The sequence below is a fragment of the Mus musculus genome, chromosome 17 (assembly GCF_000001635.26).
Source record: "Mus musculus strain C57BL/6J chromosome 17, GRCm38.p6 C57BL/6J".
NCBI classification, from domain to species: domain Eukaryota; kingdom Metazoa; phylum Chordata; class Mammalia; order Rodentia; family Muridae; genus Mus; species Mus musculus.
Window position 1 is genome coordinate 45,585,200 of NC_000083.6, and position 17,209 is coordinate 45,602,408.

At 54.1% G+C, this 17,209-nt stretch overlaps 2 protein-coding genes across 26 annotated transcripts; both read right to left on the reverse strand.

The window, feature by feature from the left end:
- Nucleotides 1–14,419, reverse strand: Slc29a1 (solute carrier family 29 (nucleoside transporters), member 1). Of its 21 annotated transcripts, none has more exons than NM_001376990.1 (14): nt 11,791–11,952; nt 8,133–8,233; nt 6,980–7,062; nt 5,058–5,139; nt 4,724–4,926; nt 4,482–4,621; nt 4,215–4,349; nt 4,009–4,106; nt 3,797–3,875; nt 3,090–3,187; nt 2,363–2,471; nt 2,029–2,114; nt 895–1,106; nt 1–583 (listed from the first exon to the last, which is right to left on the reverse strand). In NM_001376990.1, the coding sequence occupies exons 3-14, from the start codon at nt 7,006–7,008 to the stop codon at nt 472–474; spliced, it is 1,383 nt and encodes a 460-aa protein (NP_001363919.1). In that variant the 5' UTR covers nt 7,009–7,062; nt 8,133–8,233; nt 11,791–11,952; the 3' UTR covers nt 1–471. The 21 variants fall into 21 exon arrangements, with proteins under 21 accessions (NP_001363919.1, NP_001363920.1, NP_001363921.1 ...); NM_001376991.1 differs by lacking the exon at nt 11,791–11,952 and adding an exon at nt 10,881–10,928 and having other exon boundaries at nt 3,803–3,875; NM_001376992.1 differs by lacking the exon at nt 11,791–11,952 and adding an exon at nt 10,596–10,665 and having other exon boundaries at nt 3,803–3,875.
- A 1,342-nt stretch (nt 14,420–15,761) lies between these two features.
- Mymx (myomixer, myoblast fusion factor) lies at nt 15,762–16,997 on the reverse strand. Of its 5 annotated transcripts, none has more exons than XM_006524789.3 (2): nt 16,842–16,997; nt 15,762–16,486 (listed from the first exon to the last, which is right to left on the reverse strand). In XM_006524789.3, exon 2 carries the CDS (start codon nt 16,470–16,472, stop codon nt 16,218–16,220), a length of 255 nt encoding a protein of 84 aa, XP_006524852.1. In that variant the 5' UTR covers nt 16,473–16,486; nt 16,842–16,997; the 3' UTR covers nt 15,762–16,217. The 5 variants fall into 5 exon arrangements, with proteins under 5 accessions (XP_006524852.1, XP_006524853.1, NP_001170940.1 ...); XM_006524790.1 differs by lacking the exon at nt 16,842–16,997 and adding an exon at nt 16,668–16,765; NM_001177469.1 differs by having other exon boundaries at nt 15,768–16,486; nt 16,812–16,903.
- Nucleotides 16,998–17,209: the final 212 nt, after the last annotated feature.

Genomic DNA, 17,209 nt, shown 5'->3' on the forward strand with positions numbered 1-17,209 from the left:
TATGGAGAAAAAAAATGTTTATTTAATCAGATGGCCTCTGAAGGCACCTGGTTTCTGTCAGTATAAAAAAGGCAGTAAAATGACAAGGGCTGGGGACATGGAACAGGCACAGAAGGAAGAAGGGCAAGGGGAGGGACATCAGGTCACACGACACCAATCAGCCATCCGCCTCCGCCCTATCCTGTGATAGGCAGGCGGACAGATCTCTCTTGGCCCTGGAGTCTCTTGTGCTTGGAGTAAGCGGGCATCAGTCGGAGCTGTCAGTCAGAGGCCATTGAGCCCTTGCCATTCTGACCCTGAATTCCAAGTCCACCCGCAGGCCATCGCTGGCTCCTGGACAGCTGGGCGAAGCACAGTCCAGAGGAAAGCAGAAGTCAGCTAGAAGAACAGCCCCTCTCGACCCCTGCTCGTCCCTGGCAGGGAAGGAAGTGAGCAGGAAGCAGGCAGTGTAGTTCTTCTGTCCCCACAGGGTCACACAAGTGCCCTTAACAAGAAGGACAACACAGCTCCCAGAGCCAGGCCCAGACACAGAAAGAAGGACATGATGTTTCCTGCTGTCTCCGCCTCAGCTGGTTTGACTTTCCTAAAAGGAAAGGCAGGGTAATCTTAGGCAAGCTGAGCCCAGCCCTGTCCCCCCACCCCCAAACCTTCCAACACTCCCAATCCCAGCCCACTTCTTGGGAGACTGTGTCTAGGGACCATCCTCCACCCTGTCTTAATCCCTTCCCACACAGCTCAGCAGGAGCACATTAGCAAGCCCTTACCTCCACTGCCCCTTAAAACCCCCCAGCAACTCCAACTCCGTGCAGCTATGAGATGGGGAGGGACTCTCCTACTGCCATCTCCCTGTAAGTCCTGCCTGATGTCACCAAATCCCCTCATGGCCCGACTCACTTGGGCCCGAAGCACATGCAGAGGCTGGCGAGGTAGCCATTGGAGAAGGCAAAGGCAGCCATGAAGGCGATGAACCAGGCGTCATGCTTAAAGACGAAGTGGTGCCGCTGCGCGCCGCAGTGGCGAGCCTTCACGTTGCAGAGCATCAGCAGGGGAATAAACACAATCCTCGAGGCGACCAAAACCGGCAGCCAGCGGCTATCCTGGCCAGGCTGCGGACACAGGCAAGGCTTCAGCACGCATGTCAGTCCTCCCGGTCTCCTGGGGCCCCTGGGGACTTGGATAAAACCACTAGGCCTGGGTGCCTTTGGGGGTGCTGATTGCTAGGGGCGCAGTGGTGCCTATGATATGTCGAGATGTATCTTTCCATCTAGGTGGGAGCCATGACATGCACACCTCTGCCAGGCTACACACCTAAGAACTGTACGCATGGGCCAGGAATGGCTCAATAGTTAAGAGTCCTGCTCTTGCGGAAGACCCAGGTTTAGTTTCCAGTCCTCACAAGCTCCTCTAACTCCAGCTCCAGGGGATCTGGTGCCCTCTTCTGGCCTCTGTGGGCATTGCATTCACATGCACACACACATAATTTGAAAGTCTTAGCTGGTGGCACATGCACTTGGGAAGCAGGGAGTAAAGAGATCTGAGTTCCAGGCCAGCCTGGTCTACAGAGTAAATTCCCAGATAGCAACACACAGAGACCCTGCCTCTACAGACAGATAAACAAACGAATGAACTTGTACACAGAGTTACACATAAGTTATGAGTAGTACACGGTATTTTTCCCTTCTTGCAGGTTTTTTGTTTTTGATGAGTACACTGGTAGCTGTCTTCAGATGCACCAGAAGAGGGCATCAGATCCCATTACAGATGGTTGTGAGCCACCGTTGTGGCTGCTGGGAATTGAACTCAGGATCTCTGGAAGAGCAGTCAGTGCTCTTAACCTGTTGAGCCACTGCCCCACCCCCTCCATTTTCCCTTCTTGCAGTTTTACAGATGGGACCCAGGGGCCATGCATGCTAGCAAGCCCTCTATCAGTCACAGAGCCACACTGCAGCCACCATACTTTCTTGGGTTCCCTCTTGGCCTCAGCTGGACACCTGAACCCCACAGCCCTGCCGCCCATGCTGTACTCACCCACATGCAGACAGCAGTGAGGCTCCGGCCTAGCCAGTCAAAGACATTGAAATTCAAGAAACAGGCCACGGGAATGAAGTAGCTTTCTAGGAAAGAGACTTAAGACTTAGCAACTGGCCCTCTCTGGGCCTAGGACTCTTCATTCTGCCTCAGAGGTTTCCATCCAATGGCAGGGTGTCTAGTAGGCCCGTGTAGATCCAGCTGGGCAGAGGGAGCCCCAGAGGTTGCCCATACCCCACCCATGATTCCACTTTAGACTCTGGGTGAATCCGTCCTAGGAGGGAAGTGCGGGGGCTGGGGGGGGGGGCTGGGAGGGGGCAAGGGACACACATACTCCAGGGACTTGTGCCTGCGATGCTGGATTCCACCTCAGCAGTCACAGCAGGGAACAACCCAATGGTAACCGTGAAGATGAAGCAGACAGACAGAGCCGGGACACAGATCTGGAGAGAGAGAAGAGAAGAGAGATTCATACAGGGCCCTAGGTTGTCATGGCTCTGTGTACAAAAGACCAAAGAGCCAGACACTGGTACCATACCCCTTTTTAATCCCAGAACTCAGGAGGCAGAGGCAGGCTGATCTCTGAGTTCAAGGCCAGCCTGGTCTACAGAGTGAGTTCCAAGACAACCAGGGCTACATCAAAACCCTGTTCTTGAAAAAACAATAAATAAATAAATAAATAAATAAATAAATAAATAAATCTCAGAGATGGGGCTGGAGAGATGGCTCAGCAGTTAAAAGCACGGACTGCTCTTTTGAAGGTCCTGAGTTCAATTCCCAGCAATTACATGGTGGCTCACAACCATCTGTAATGAGATCTGTTGCCCTCTTCTGTGGTGTCTGAAGACAACTACAATGTACTTATGTATAATAAATAAATAAATCTTTTTTTTTTAAATCTCACAGACAGACAGACAGACAGACAGACACACACACAGCATTCATAGGAAGACAGGAGAAAGCCCAGTCTTAGATCAGAAAGGGAAGTGGTATAAGGTAGAAACAGCAAAAGGAGAAAGAAGGGTGAGGAAGGGTAGGCAGGACACCCCGGGCCCACGTACACTCTTAAGTATGGCTTTGATAGACTGGTTTCTGTTGGTGGGTGGAGAGTTGGGGCCTGGCACCCCAGATTCCTCTCTTCTTCCTTTTGGCTCCTCTCCTGTCGGGTGAGAGGTTGTAAAAGGATCTTTAAGTTTTGGGGAGGACAGAACAACAGGTAGAATGAGCTGGAGGTGGGCACCTCCCTTAACTGGCTAGTCCGCAGTTCTACCCTAATAACCCTTGACTCGAGCCCCTGGGGACTGACCCTTCCCCCAGGAGGCTCCTGTCATTCTCTGTTCCCTCTGAAGCCGCTGACCTCTGTCCGAATGCCCGAGACATTCAGGGTGACCCAAGTTTCCCTTCTTTCTTCATCAAGATGTCATGTAGGTCAGGCTGGCCTTGAACTCACTGTATAGCCAAGGATGACCTTGAATACAGTCCTCCTGCCTCTCCTTCCCAAACGCTAAGGTTACATGTGCACCACCTTGCCCAGTGCAGGAATCAAACTCAGGCCTTTGTGCACCCACTCTTACCAACCGAGCAACACGCCAAGACCCTGCAAGGCATCTGCGCTATCTTCCCTGGCTCACCCCTCTTTTCCCCTCTCCCTACCCACTCACGGCCCGAGTGTCCTCCTTTGGCTCCCAGCTGCCAGTTAACACAACATGCCCACAACCCTCCCACTCCCATCCTACCGCCCTACCAGACTTCCTTTAGTAATTAAGACCTTTACTTATGAGATCCAACTTGGTCTCCTGCTCTGCAGGCCCCGCAAGGTTGAGCTGCAGGTAATGGCGATAGAATTCCTGTTCAGCAAGGGAGATGGGAGAAGTAAGTAGAGTCAGGGCAGCTCTAGGCATCCGAGCTTGCCATCCTTTAGTTTCCAGACACCCTTGCTTTGAAACCCCGAGGCCTCCCCAAATCCCCCCATTTGCTCACCGTCCGAGGCAGAGCCAGGTAGCACAGGATGGCCAAAATGACAACTGCACAGGCTGTGATGAAGTAGCCAAAGGCGCTTTCTGACAGCTCAGAACCACCTGGCGCAGACAGTGCACAAGCTCAGATACGCTCCACCCTTCCAAATCACCCTACCCTGCCTCCCCACAACCAGCAAAGCAGGGCAGTGCGCGCGCAGTTGGACTCACTGGCAATGGCACAGATCATGGCGACAGAGGTGAAGAAGCCAGCCAGGCCCTGGCCACTCATGATGGGGGCTGTGTAGTTGGCTGGCAGGACACCTGCCAGACCAAAAAGGCTGGCTTGCAAAATGGCACCAAATGCTGGGGAGTAGCAAAGACAGCTTGTCAGCAGAGGCTGGCAATCAGGGCTTCCCAGGAAGCTTTAACCTGAACCACCCCCACCCTGATCTCAACCCAGGCCCATGGCTGTCCATCCCGTCCCCTCCCGATTACAATTGATGAGCACAATCTTGATCATGGTGATGACAAAGAAGATCAGAGCATCCATCTCCACCTTCACCAGGGCGGCAGTGACAAGGAATACCAGCAGGATTGCCAGCAGGCTGCCCAAGATCCGAACAGATTGAGAGATCCTAGGAGAGGCAGGGGTGGTGGTGGTGGTGGGGTGTCAGGAAGGGTCAGCCTGGGGCTGAGGAAGCAGGAGCTGGCTGGGCATCATGGACGGGGAGGCTCACCGCTGATGCAGAAACGAGTTGAGGCAGGTGAAGACCAGCAAGGGCAGCATGGCACACAGGGTCATGACATTGTTGAAGATGGCACTGAGAGAACTCCGGGCTGGCAAGGCCACTGTGGGGTCAGCCAAGGCCTTGGTGCTTTCGCATGATTGATCAGTGTCCGAGGACACATTCTGGGACACGTCCAGGCGGTTTGTGAAATACTGTGGGGTTTGCAGAGGTTGAGTGTTGGGACCTCTGTCCCTCTCTGTGCCCAGAGGCACAGAACCAGGCCTTGAAAGCCTAAGGAACATGTCCTCTGGAGCCTAGTACCTGACCCCCACTCCAACCTCACCTTGGTTGCGGTCATAAAAAAATTCCAGGGGAGCAGTGTCCCCAGGCCCAGCACAAAGAAGATAAGCCATACTGCCTTATACCTGCGTAGGAAAAAGGCAAAGTGATCAGTCAGCCCACCTCCCCTCCCTCCCGTCTACCCAGCGGTCCCAGCTGTGTGTATCCACAAGTAGGCGCCCTCCTGCAGAGGTGTGAGGGATGTGTAGGTCCTGGGTACAGGACAGGCTGTAAGATGGGTTGAAGGAAAAGGGCTGGTGGCAGTTCTGAATGACACGGGAGACAGAACCTTTGTTCCCAAGTCCTAGAAGGTTCAGGGGGCTGGGTGATCGGGGAAGCAGTGTGATGACCCACACTTCCAGAGCTGGTGTTGGAACCTCTGTTAAAGGTGGGCGGGTAAAGGGCAGTGGGCACAAGCCCCAGCCCCACCACACCAGCTGGAAGTAGTTAAGCTGTCTAAGCGGGAACGCCAGTTCTCTCAAGAACTCTTGAGGTCAAAAAACAACACCCAGACAATTCTAGACCCAGTGGGTCACATGGCTGGGGGTAGGGGGTGGGGACTAGGAAGTAGAGAGCTATAGAATTTTTTTTTCCCTTATTAGATATTAGACAGACAGAACCAGTTTTATAGTCCAAACTACCTACGGCAGGGCAGATAGATTAGGACTTATGGCTGCCATCTGGTTCTGAGCATGACTTCGGACAGTCTTTGCCTGTAAGCTTAGTGGCCCTGGTCCCTTCCATTACAGTTGCCTATGCCTGGTAAAATACCTTCCCCTTAGCCGGCATCTACAGGCTGCACAGAGATGGTAGCAGAGACCCAACTCAGTGGAACAGGCCTCTTGCAAGCCTGAAATGGGACAGCCAGAAGAGCAACCAAATTCGCCAGTCTAAGCCATGGCCACACCACAGCCTTCAAAGCCCTCATCCATTCCCTTTGAGGTCAAGATGCTCAAGGCTTGGTTCAAAGGCTCAGATGGAAGGTAAAATTCCGAGGGAAGGTTATACAAGGACAGGAGGTCAGAGAAGAGCTGCTGAGCCAGGCAGCAGTGAAATGGGTAGATTGTTGAAGAGGCCAGGGCACCAGGCAGCCTGGGAAGGAAAGGAGGCAGGAAGCTGGAACCTACAATGACAATGACAATTCTTCCCCTCAGAAAACAGTCACAGAAGGCTGGTGTTCTCACCAGACTTTACAGGATGGAGAAATGGTCCCAGAAAGATGCAGCTAACTCTCCAGTCAGAATGGGCCTAGTTACATAGCACAAGAGGAAAATGGTGGGCAGGGGAGCCGTGAGAGGTTCAGAGACCCAACAGGACAGAGGGGCCATCTGGAAAGAGTGTATCATGGCTTCATAAACTTCCACAAGCCTCAGCCCCTCTGAAGGACTAGACTCAAGCTCCTTTTCCATCCTAGCACGCATTCCGGACCTTAACTAGCTTGAGGAAGATCCCAAGCTCCGGAGCTAGAAGGCTGGAAGGGTCAGGCCAGAGAGCAGCGTGGGCTGAGGTCATGCAAGGGCGACCCCCAGGGACAGGGGTAGTCCTGCCAGATGTGTTCTGGAATGAGGGAAGCAGCCAAGTGTCTCCCCACAGTGATGGTGGGAGGAGCTGGAAGCTGCTGTCTAGCTGCGCATAACAGTGGAAAGACTGAGACACTCCAATAGGGACCTACTGCTCACCTAGCCCTGCGGGCATGCTAGCCAGCACCCAGCCAGGGCATGCATGTTCTCCACCCTACCCCATGCAGAACTGACTCAGAACCACCAGGCTGGGAACACAGTTAGTCCTGAGGTCCCCTCCCTCAAGTCCCAAACACCGCACCTCCCTCCCTCCCACCCTTACCCTAGAGACTCACTCCCCAGATCTCCAGACCGGCTCCCCCCTCCCTGCAACCACCCTCCGTCACACCCCTTGGCCACCCAGTACCTGTCCTGAGGCTGGTGACTGGTTGTCATGGCTCCAGTGTTCTCGGCTGTGCCTGGCTGGCAGCTCCCTCCCTCTGGCTCTTGCTGGGGGTAAAGGAATATCGAGCCCTGTCTGGCTCTGCTTCCACACTGCCCTGGGCCTTTCTCTTGGGGGGGGGGGGTAGAGCTGGACACAGAGTAGGCAAGGGAAGCCTCTGCAGACTCAGGACCACTCAACTCAGCCCCATCTGGCCTTTGGCCCCAGGAAGGCCTTCCTGTCGTCTCTCTGCCTGATTGGGCTGCACCTGGCTGCCAGCCTGGCCGCTGCCACCGCTATTTTTATCCAGCAGCAGAAGCAGTTTATAAGCTTGGAAACCGAAGGGTGGGGAGCAATCGAGGAGGAGGAGGAGGACGGATGATTGAGAGGCAGGGAAAGACAGTCAAAGAAGACAGAAAAGAGAAAAGGGGTCAGGGACAGTGACAACAGTGACAGAGCAGGCAAAGGGGAGGAGACAGAGCAGAGGGGAAAAAGGGAGAAAGAGTGAGAGAGCAAACAGACCCTGTAAGGAACACAGGTCTCCTGAGGCCTGCCATGAGCCTGCACTCTCCCCTCCTGGGTGCCCCCACCCCATCACCCAATCAAGACTGTGGCAGGGAGGGCCTTCCCTTCGCAGACTGCTTCCTAGAGTAATCGGGACTCCCTCCAGCCTCTGCTGGAGCCAGCCTCTGCTGGAGCCAGCCTCTGCTGGAGCCAGCCTCTACGCCTTTCCAGCTGCTGCCTAGGGGCTTCCTGAGTTCTCCAGGAATATATTTCATAACTGTGGGAGGGACACAGACTTCTCCACAGCAAGTTCCTTTCCTTGACCTCCAGTTCCAGAATGTTCCTTTCTTCCCCCCCCCACCCCCAGTTCCTTTCTCAGTCCAAGGCCACTAACTATCCTCTTCCCGTGTCTGACAGTGGCTTTGAAGGGAAATTTGGAAAGCTAGCATCGTGCTCCCAGAGCTCCTAACCAAACCCTTGACATGCTGCCCTGTGCCTCACTCTCAAAGAGGAGATAACAGCACCAGTGGGCTAGTCCTGTAAGGAAGAAGCATATTCAAGGGACACCCCACCCATCAGACTGCTATTTCTTTGTCTAGGGCAAGCTGCTCTAGATCCCCATCTCATCACTCACCAAATTTATAGACTCGATGTTGGCAGGACGGTGAGAGCCAAAGGTACCTGGGCGTTCCCCAGGAAGGGGTCCTGGCTCAGGCTCAGGCAGGAGGTTGGGTCCTAGGTGAGGGTCCAGAGTGGAAAAGTTGGCCAAGGCTTATCGGGAGAGAATCCCTCAGGCCTCAAGGGGCCCCCATTCAGCGGGGGTCTCACAAGCTAAGAAGCTGCAGAAGCTAAAAGTACCAGCGAAGCTGGGAGAGATAAAGGGCCACCCTGTAGCTGGGAGATAAGACAGCAGCCCAAGCAACCGGCTCAGCAGGGGATCTAAGCCTGTGGCAGCCAGGTCAGCTCTCAGGTGCAGCTAGAACTTCAGTCCCCGCCCACCCAGACAGGCGTCACAGCTGGTCACCCTGAGGCCCTATAGCCGCTTTTCTATTCTGCTGTGGGTGAAACCCAGACGGGCCAAATCCCTCAGTACTGGACAGCAAAGCCACACACCTCCAGAAGGAGGCAGAAGGCTCCTGCTGTTGGTTAAGGACTATTTGCTGAGGGTCTCTGTGGGTCCGCCAGGCATCCTCCTAGGCACTGGGGACAGAGCAGCAGCAAACAGTAGCACTGCTATTTATCTAGGACAAGAGGGTTCTGCTGCGGCTGCGGGGAGCCTGAGGACTCAGGTTTCTATTAGATAGTAGGGAAGGGACCCCATCAAAACATAGCTAATTCTCCACCGAGCACCCCACACCTCTCCCATGCACCAGCAAAAGTGAATACAGCCACAAGCCAGAGGGAGGCTAACTCTTCCATCATAAAACTGGCTTAGGCTTGGACAAGTATACACATACATATACACACACACACACACACACACACACACACACACACACACACACATCACTTCTCCCCTTGCAGAAATTCCCACCTCTCGGGTTCCACCCACATCCAAACATTCCATTTGCTGCTTAGGGGCTTTCTTTACTTTTGTCCCAGTAGAGATCTGATAGCAGTTCAGGGCCTCTGGTATCATTTCAGCCATGCCTTGACCTGCCGAGATGGAGAGGCCCTGAAAGCTATCGCCCATCTGAGGCCTTCCTGCGTCCTAAGGGTCCTCTCACATAGCTCAGTTTCTCAGCCTAGTTTCTGCTACATCGGAATCTTCTCTTGAAATCTGAGGATGCCCCTCTTCCAGCTGCCCCGTTTCTACTAAACAGTTAGGGCGATTGAGGTTTAAAGAGGCTCCATCACTTGAGAAAGCCCGCAGAGCTGGTGAATGGGGGTGACAGCATCAATACTCAATGTACCGATCATTCTAGATTCCTTCTCAAGTGGGGAAGGCAAAATTAACAAGGCTCCTCAGCTATTCGTGTAGGCTTCCAGGAAGGCAACAGTGCTCCAATTAAAGGGTTAAAACAAGTGGGAGATTCAGGCCATTCTTTCACATAACATTAGTTTCAGAGTCATGACAACTCACAACCATTCCACCACGCATATATTATTGTATGCAAAGGTCACACAAGCAGGACAAGAGGAACAGGACGGAAGGAGGGTTAATGGAGAAGAGGGGGTTGGCTCAGGCTTGGCAAGAGGACCCGAATGGGGTATAAGGTGCAGGGGTGGAGAGAGCCTTCATCCAAAGGAAGCCTGGGTGTGCGCGTCAGTCCTTTATCTTGTCACACGTTCACTCTCCGCGTAGAGTAAATGAGGACTCGCCCAGGAAAGGGAGGCCAGGAACAGGAGTTTAGTCTGTAAATGGCCAGCTAGCTCCCTTCACGTCCATTTGTATTCCCGCATTCCCCATCCTCCTGCCTCGGGGCAGAAGGCAACACAACCCCTCCCTCTAGTTCACACAGGACTGTAGCATTGAACTACCCACACGCCGATCCTCTGCGGAAGTCAACACAGCGACAGTCGCTTCCAGGCCCAGAAGCCAGGCTGTCTTGGGCCCAGCTCCGCCCTGGTCCCCACAAAAGGAGAGTCCCCCTACCCAGAGCCAGGCCCATGCGCGCCACGTGCTGGCGCTGCTCTGCACGCGCCGCGTGGGGGCCGCACCCCAAAGTCCCTGTCGCGGCCTCGGAGCTGGCAGACCGGGCCTCCTTTTCCCTCCTGGCAAGCCGGACACTCCACTCTCTACCCCGGAGTCCCCAACATGTCCCACCCAAGCCCTACGAGCACCTGCTGGAGAAGGACACCTCCGGCGACGAAATCTGCGCGCTTGGCCAGCGCTTCCCGCGCCCGCCCGAGCGCTTTCAAACCCGCCCTCTGCTGGGTCCGCCCCGGGCCCGTGGGAGCCACCTCCTCCCGGCGACAGCCCCGCCCCCAGGCTCCTCGCCGCCCCCTCAACAGTTCACCGGCTCCCAGTCAGAGACCCTACGCCTAGGGCCGCCAGGGCTGCTGGCTTCGATGGCGGAGCACGTCTTTGGACCCTTCCCAACTGTCACCCGGACACGCGAGCCTGGGAGGGGGGCACGGGCCCCCCACTGCGTACCCCTAATTTCCGCGCTGGCCCTGCGCTCCTAACTCCTACACATTCCACGGCGGGACTCTTGCACAGACAGGCCCTCTGCTCACCCAGGTCCAGACGCCCCCACAAGCCACGCTCCACCTCAGGTGTTCCGTTATCCCTCTCCGAACCCCGCCCACGCCATTATTCACACTCCACCGTTTTACTGCTAGCAACCCCCTCACACACACACACACACACACACCCTTCTAATACATCCTTTTTCCTTTCCACTCCTCCTTTTCCCTTCAAGAAGACTTTCTGGGATACCTCAGATTTGAGCGTTCTGGAACCCAGACGCTGGAGGTGTTTTGTTTTCTCTCTCCTGCCCTCAGACTCGCCGCACACCACACAAACAGCATCTCTCCCCCCCCCATCCCCATGTTGCCTTGAAGGCTCCTTTATGAAGGCATAAGAGGACAGCCCTGAGGCCTCTAAGAAAACTGAAACACAGCTGGAGACCGGAGAAAGGGGAGCCAGGAAGAAAGGCCTCACATCCTGCACATCTTTGTCCTAGCCAGCATTTCACTGTCCCATGTCCCATCCCAAGATAACCCTCGGGGCTAGAAGCCTTGCTGAGCCTCTTACCATTCATACCCCTCCCCTTCCTTCCTTCCCCCCCCCCCCCCCGCTGGGGTACAAAGGAGGAGGGACCCCCTACAGTAGCACTCCCTACTGATGTATCCCAGAAGTTGGGGAGGGTCCTGAGGCAAGAACATCCCATCCAGATTGCCTGTCTCACCCCACCTCCCTAAGGAACCTGTGCTCCAGAGAAACCATTGGAGCTAATTAACAATTACCAGTGCTAACATCGTAGGGAAAAGACGCACTCAGTCTCCCCAGAGGACGACTGAGCCCTTAGGAGGTAGCTGACTCTGTAGGACAGTGGGTTCTCTCAAGCTGCTCTGGTGGGGGCGTATACAGCCTTCCTGCTCCCACAGAGATGACACATCTCCCCACTAGCACTAAGCAAACAGAGGGCAGGAAGTCAGGCTTGGGTGGTATTTTTCTGGGCACTATCCCATGGCTTAAGAGTAGCCTCATGTCTGTCCACAACGCCAGATCCCTGCCCTGTTTGTCTGGTCTGTCTCTCCCTGCCTTTGCCTCCCTTCTTCCGTTGCCCCCCCCCACACACACACACCTCACCCCCTCTTTCCCTTCCCAAGTCTGGCTCTGTTACCATAGCTGGCACAGCTGTGGGAGAGATCGACTAGGCATGGTCAGGCTGGGAGCCCTTGTGTGCAAAGTGAGCTGGAAGTGGACAGACGAAGTGGTAAGGGTCCCAGCCAGACTGGGGAAGGCTGGTTCCTTTCCTCATGCCCACTGGGACCTGGCCGTCTATGCAGATGGCCACAGGCAGGCCTGTTATTATTGGAGAACAGCCCATCTGGCAAGCTCCTTGCATGGGTTCCAGCCAGCACCCACACCCCAGGCAGCCTCAGGCAGTTGCTGGTGCCCGGGCCCTCTGCTGGACAGCCCTGGGAACCCAGCTCGCACAAGCCTGGGCCTGGCAGATCCTCAGGCACGTCTACCAGGCCTCTCTTTTTACCTTCCTCCTCATATCATGGCTCCCCATTCCCTGTCACTAAGGTTGGGTCAGGAGGGCTGGTCCACCTGACCTCATGGCTCACCTTTATGTCCTGTCCCCCACCCCAGCTGGGACTGTGGCTAACTCTATCATTTCTGCCCCTCACCCTTTAGAAGGTAGGTTTGCTTCCCACCACACTCAACTCTCTCTCTCTCTCTCTCTCTCTCTCTCTCTCTCTCTCTCTCTCTCTCTCTCTTCCTCTCTCCTCTCCTCTCCTCTCCTCTCCTCTCCTCTCCTCTCCTCTCCTCTCCTCTCCTCTCCTCTCCTCTCCTCTCCTCTCCTCTCCTCTCCTCTCCTCTCCTCTCCTCTCCTCTCTCCTCTCCTCTCCTCTCCCCTCCCCTCCCCTCCCCTCCCCTCCTCTCCCCTCCCCTGCCCTTCTCTCTCTCTTTCTCTCTCTCTCTCCCTCCTCTCTCCTCCTCTTTCCTCTCTCCTCTCTCCTCCCCCTCCCCCTCCCCCCTCTCCTCTCTCCCCTCTCCAGGCCCTGTTCTCTCAGCTGTTAGCAACAGCCATCTGACCATCTGTGTTGGCTGCAAGAGTGTTTGCTCCCGGCTCTGTATGTGTGTGTGTGTGTGTGTGTGTGTGTGTGTGTGTGTGTGTGTGTCACAAGCTATGTCTCAAGTTCTCTCTTGTGAGTGATTAAATCTTTGTGGCCTTGTGGCAGAAAAGGAACTAGGGGAAACCCGGGGAAACACTTGCCCACTGTGCTGAATTTAAGGGGACACATAAAAGAGCCAGCAATGAAGAAGAGTTTTAAGGCAATGTGGATTTTGTTGTCTTCGTTTTACTCTTGTTTGTTTGAGGACACTGGGGTCAAGTTCAAGGCTTGGAACAGAACATGCTAGGGGTGTGCTCTAGCCATTGAGCTAGTTCTTCAGGCCTAATGCCATTGCTAAAAAAATAAGTTACTGGAAAGATTCTGTATCAATATAAGATCAAACTGTCTCTCTCCCTCTCCCTCCTCCCACTCTCATGTGTGTTTGTGTATGTGTGTGTGTGTGTGTGTAGCCAGAGAACTACCTTTGACTGCAGTCCTTAGGGACCGTCCACATTGATTTGTTTTTTTCAAGATTATGTATTTGTGTGTTTACACCACACAGAGCAAGTGTACATGGAGGCCTGGGGGACTTTGGATCTCTTGGAACTGTTGTGGGTGCTGGCACCCAACCCAGGTCCTCTTCAAAAACAGTAATCACTCTTAACCACTGAGCCAATTCTCCACCACCCTGAGTTTTGTTTTTTTGAGACAGGATCTCACCCTGTAACTCTGGCTGACCTGGAATTCTCTAGGCAGACCAGACTGGCCTGTAGCTCACACAGATCTGCGTGCCTCTGCTTTAGGAGGGCTAAAATCAAAGCCTGTGCCACCAGCCTGGCCTGTGCCACTAACCTGGCCTGGCCCACTTGTTTTGTAGCATAGAATTTCTAACCATTTGTCCTCTCCCTTGCCTTCCCAGTGCTGGGATTATAAGTGGCATCATAGCTTTGGGAAAAATATGTATATATGTACATACATACATATACAAAATATGTATACATACATACATACATACATAGGCTCTGAGAGAATTGAACCAATTGAGTGAGTCTTCCCTGTGCCCAGTATCAAATTTTCAAATAAAGACCGATGTGTACACAGGGTGGATACTAGGTCAGGGTCCAAGAAGAATTGACTTTGTTCATTTTGTCTAAATCTGGCTTCTAGCCAAATTTCTCTGATGACTCTCCTAACCCGCTGGTTGGCAGATAAGTCTCCTAGTCTCCTCTGACCCAGGAGACAATTTTAAGTGGCCCAGAGTTTAAACAACCATCCAACTGTACAAACTCCAAAATAAATAAATAAATAAATAAATATTACATATATATCCATCCTTCCTCACGAGGTGACAGATTTGTACTCCAGGAGCCAAATCCTCCTTTTCAAAGGGCCAGTTGGACACCATCAGAACCGTTCGGTCTCCATGGCCGCCCCATTGCACCTGCTGAGACTGGACCTGGGGTGGGGGTGGGGAGGCTGGACAGGGGAGAATGAAAATTCCCAGGTCGTGGGGACCCCATCCATCTCCCGACCTCCTCACCTGGGGGGTGGGGGTCGCTGCCAAGGCCAGAGCTGACCAGTCTCTGGCACGGGGCGCGCGATAGTAGCCCCCACCGACGATAGCTCCCTAGCCTCACGCTCCGCAGCTGCTGCCTGCTCTGCCCCGCCCCGCGCGGCTGGAGGAGTGGAGATCCGGGGACGCCCGGTGGCCGAAGGAGGCCCAGTGGGAGGGGCCGTGGGGCTGAGAAGAGGACGTACTAGGAAAGGTGGGACTGCTTTTAATCCACCTGTCCACACAGGTCGCACATGCTCTAGTTTCTGAGGACTCTGTAGGAACAGCTGGGTCACGGGGTGGAGGAAAAAGTTCTGCCGGGCCTGGGAGGTAGAGGGGGAGGGGGAGGGGCAGCTCAGCTCAGATGTCCCGCTTTCCCAGGCTCAAGTTTCTGTAGGAACCTGTATGGGATCCCCAACTTGATTGAGGATCCCCTGATAGGGGCCTGTGTTTCTTACTATGCCCTTCTTAATCTACAGCAGAAGTCACTGCTGGAGGGACTGGTGTGACAATCATAATCAAATTATTCAGAGAATCATAGTACACGATGTCCGCCCACGCATGCGTACACAAAAGTGCTCGCTCAGCTGGGGAGTGAGAAAGTACATTTTTAAAAATATATTTCTTTTTATGTGTATGGATGTTTTGCTTGAGTGTGTGTCTATGCACCAGGTCATGCCTGGTGGCCTTCGAGGCCAGAGGAAGGTGTGGAACTGGGCTTATAGAGGGCTGTGAGCCGCCACGAGAATGCTGGAAATTGAACTCAAGTCCTCTCGAAGAACAGCTAGTGCTCTTAACTGACAGGGTCATCTCTCCAGCCCCTAGAAGTGAAGTTTTGAGGTGATTTTATTTCTTCAAGGGTAGTAAGATGTCCCTAAAGGTCACGCATGTCCCCACTTCCCGGCCCACTGCCTGCTGACGAGTTTTCTTTATCCCACTATCGAGCTGAGATGTCTCCAAAGCACACCCGGGATCAATTTCCCTGCTCTGTCAGCCAGCTAGCCTTCCTGCAACAGAGATCTAAGCCATTGCTGGGCGGGCCGCAGGAGGACATTCTAAATGAAGTTACACAATTCCAAACTTGTAGCTTGTGAGGACCGAGGGACAGACAGATGGAACAAGTTATCCAAAGGAAGTCTTACCAGTCAGTGCCTTCACCTCTGCCCCTTCTCCAGCTTCCCACAGATACCAACCCAGAGGTAGGCGAGAGTAGGGGTGGTGAGATTTTCTGAGACACCTCAGTCATCCAACACAGAGCCTGGAATTAGCTCAACCGGTAGAGAGAGCGCTTGCCTTGCGTGCATACAGTTCTGGGTTCAATCCCTAATACCACCCAAACTAGGCTTGGATGTGGTGTGTGCCTGTAATGCCAGTGCCTTGGAAGTAAAGTCATAGAGGACAGAAATTAGTTCAAGATCATTTCAGGAGTCTAAGGCCAGACTGGCATACATAAAACAGTCTCAAAAACAAAAGCCACCACCACCAATAACAACACACTGTCCTCGTTTATTGACTACCTGCTGCGTACCAAGCTTTGAAAGTACTCATTCTTTAACGGGAAGCAAGGGCTTATAATTTTAAGGTAGACGGGACAGTTTGGATTTAAATACCACCTCTTAGCTAAATTGTCTTGAGTCTAAGTGAAACATCATCTCTTAACTGACCTTGATACCCGCATTTGCAGGTCCACCCTGGAGGCCAGAGATAAGGCAGAGGGAGCTGCAGAGAGGAAGGGTCAATCAACACAATCTGTAGCCTGCTAGGAGCTAGGGGAGTGGGAACTGTTCAGGTCAGAGCCCTCTTGCACTCAGCCCGGACTGTCTTCGCCCACTGGGCAGTCTGCCGTCCATGCCCGTGCGTGCGGACCGACGCCTGGACTAACCGGCTCCAAAAGTACTTTGATGGGCGTTGCTGTTTCCAGGACCCGTGGCCTCACTTCTGGGGGCCCAATCTCTCCTTCCTCTGGGAGTGGTCCACTCTGGAGGCCTCTCCAGAATCCGGTGGCTGTTGCTGGCTGAGGACAAAGAGCAGACAGCTCAGCAGAGCCTCTCTCATGTCTTGGGAGCTCAGTCGGCGGGCCAGCCGGCGCAGCAAGGGCAGGAGGTGCTGCCGGGCCAGGCGGGCAACAGGCAGCAGCAGGCGGGACAGCAGCGATCGAAGCACCATCGGGAGCAATGGAACGGGCATGGCAGGACCTGCACCTGCAAAGGGAACCCGGGTTTTAGACTGTACCTCAGGCACGCACCTCACCTGGCAAAGCAGGGTGCGGGGGTGTGGAGTCCTCCCTTCAGCTTATACCTCTGTACTCCCCAGTTTTCAACTGGATTAGTTTTACAGTGCAGCTTTCTTCTGGCATGAAAGCTGGTTAAGGAGTTCACTCACTGTTATCACAGATGGGAAGGGAGCCCAGGGCTGGAAGGTGGTGGGGACTGAGGCTAGGGCCTTTTCCAGAACCCACTTCCTTTAATCCCTCCCTCCCTTTGCATACTCTGACCTGAAGCCTGAACTTCTTGCCCTCCTGCTCACCAGTTCTAACCGGCCAGTGGCAGCTCTCACCAGTCAGAACTGCTCAGAATCAATTTCAGGATGCTTTTGCCTGCGGTGGATTCAGCATCACTGGACATCACAAGGGAGCCCCACCCCCCTCAGCCTCCACCCAGCTCTGCTCAGCTTGGGTGTGGAGCGGGGCGGACAAGGAGGGAACAGCTGTGTTCTGGCACCTGGTATATTCGGTCCAGCTGCTCCCTCTTGCCATCTTAGGAGGAGAAGACAAGAGGGGCCATGTGCAGGAATTCCCCATGGGGTGGGGTGGAATGGCGGCAGACTTCAGCGTTGAGCTGTACTTTCTAGCCCTGTGACCTGAAGCGTGTGGACTCTTCTGGGATCCAGTCACCTCAGGTGTTACCTTTGGAAATGGAGGAATC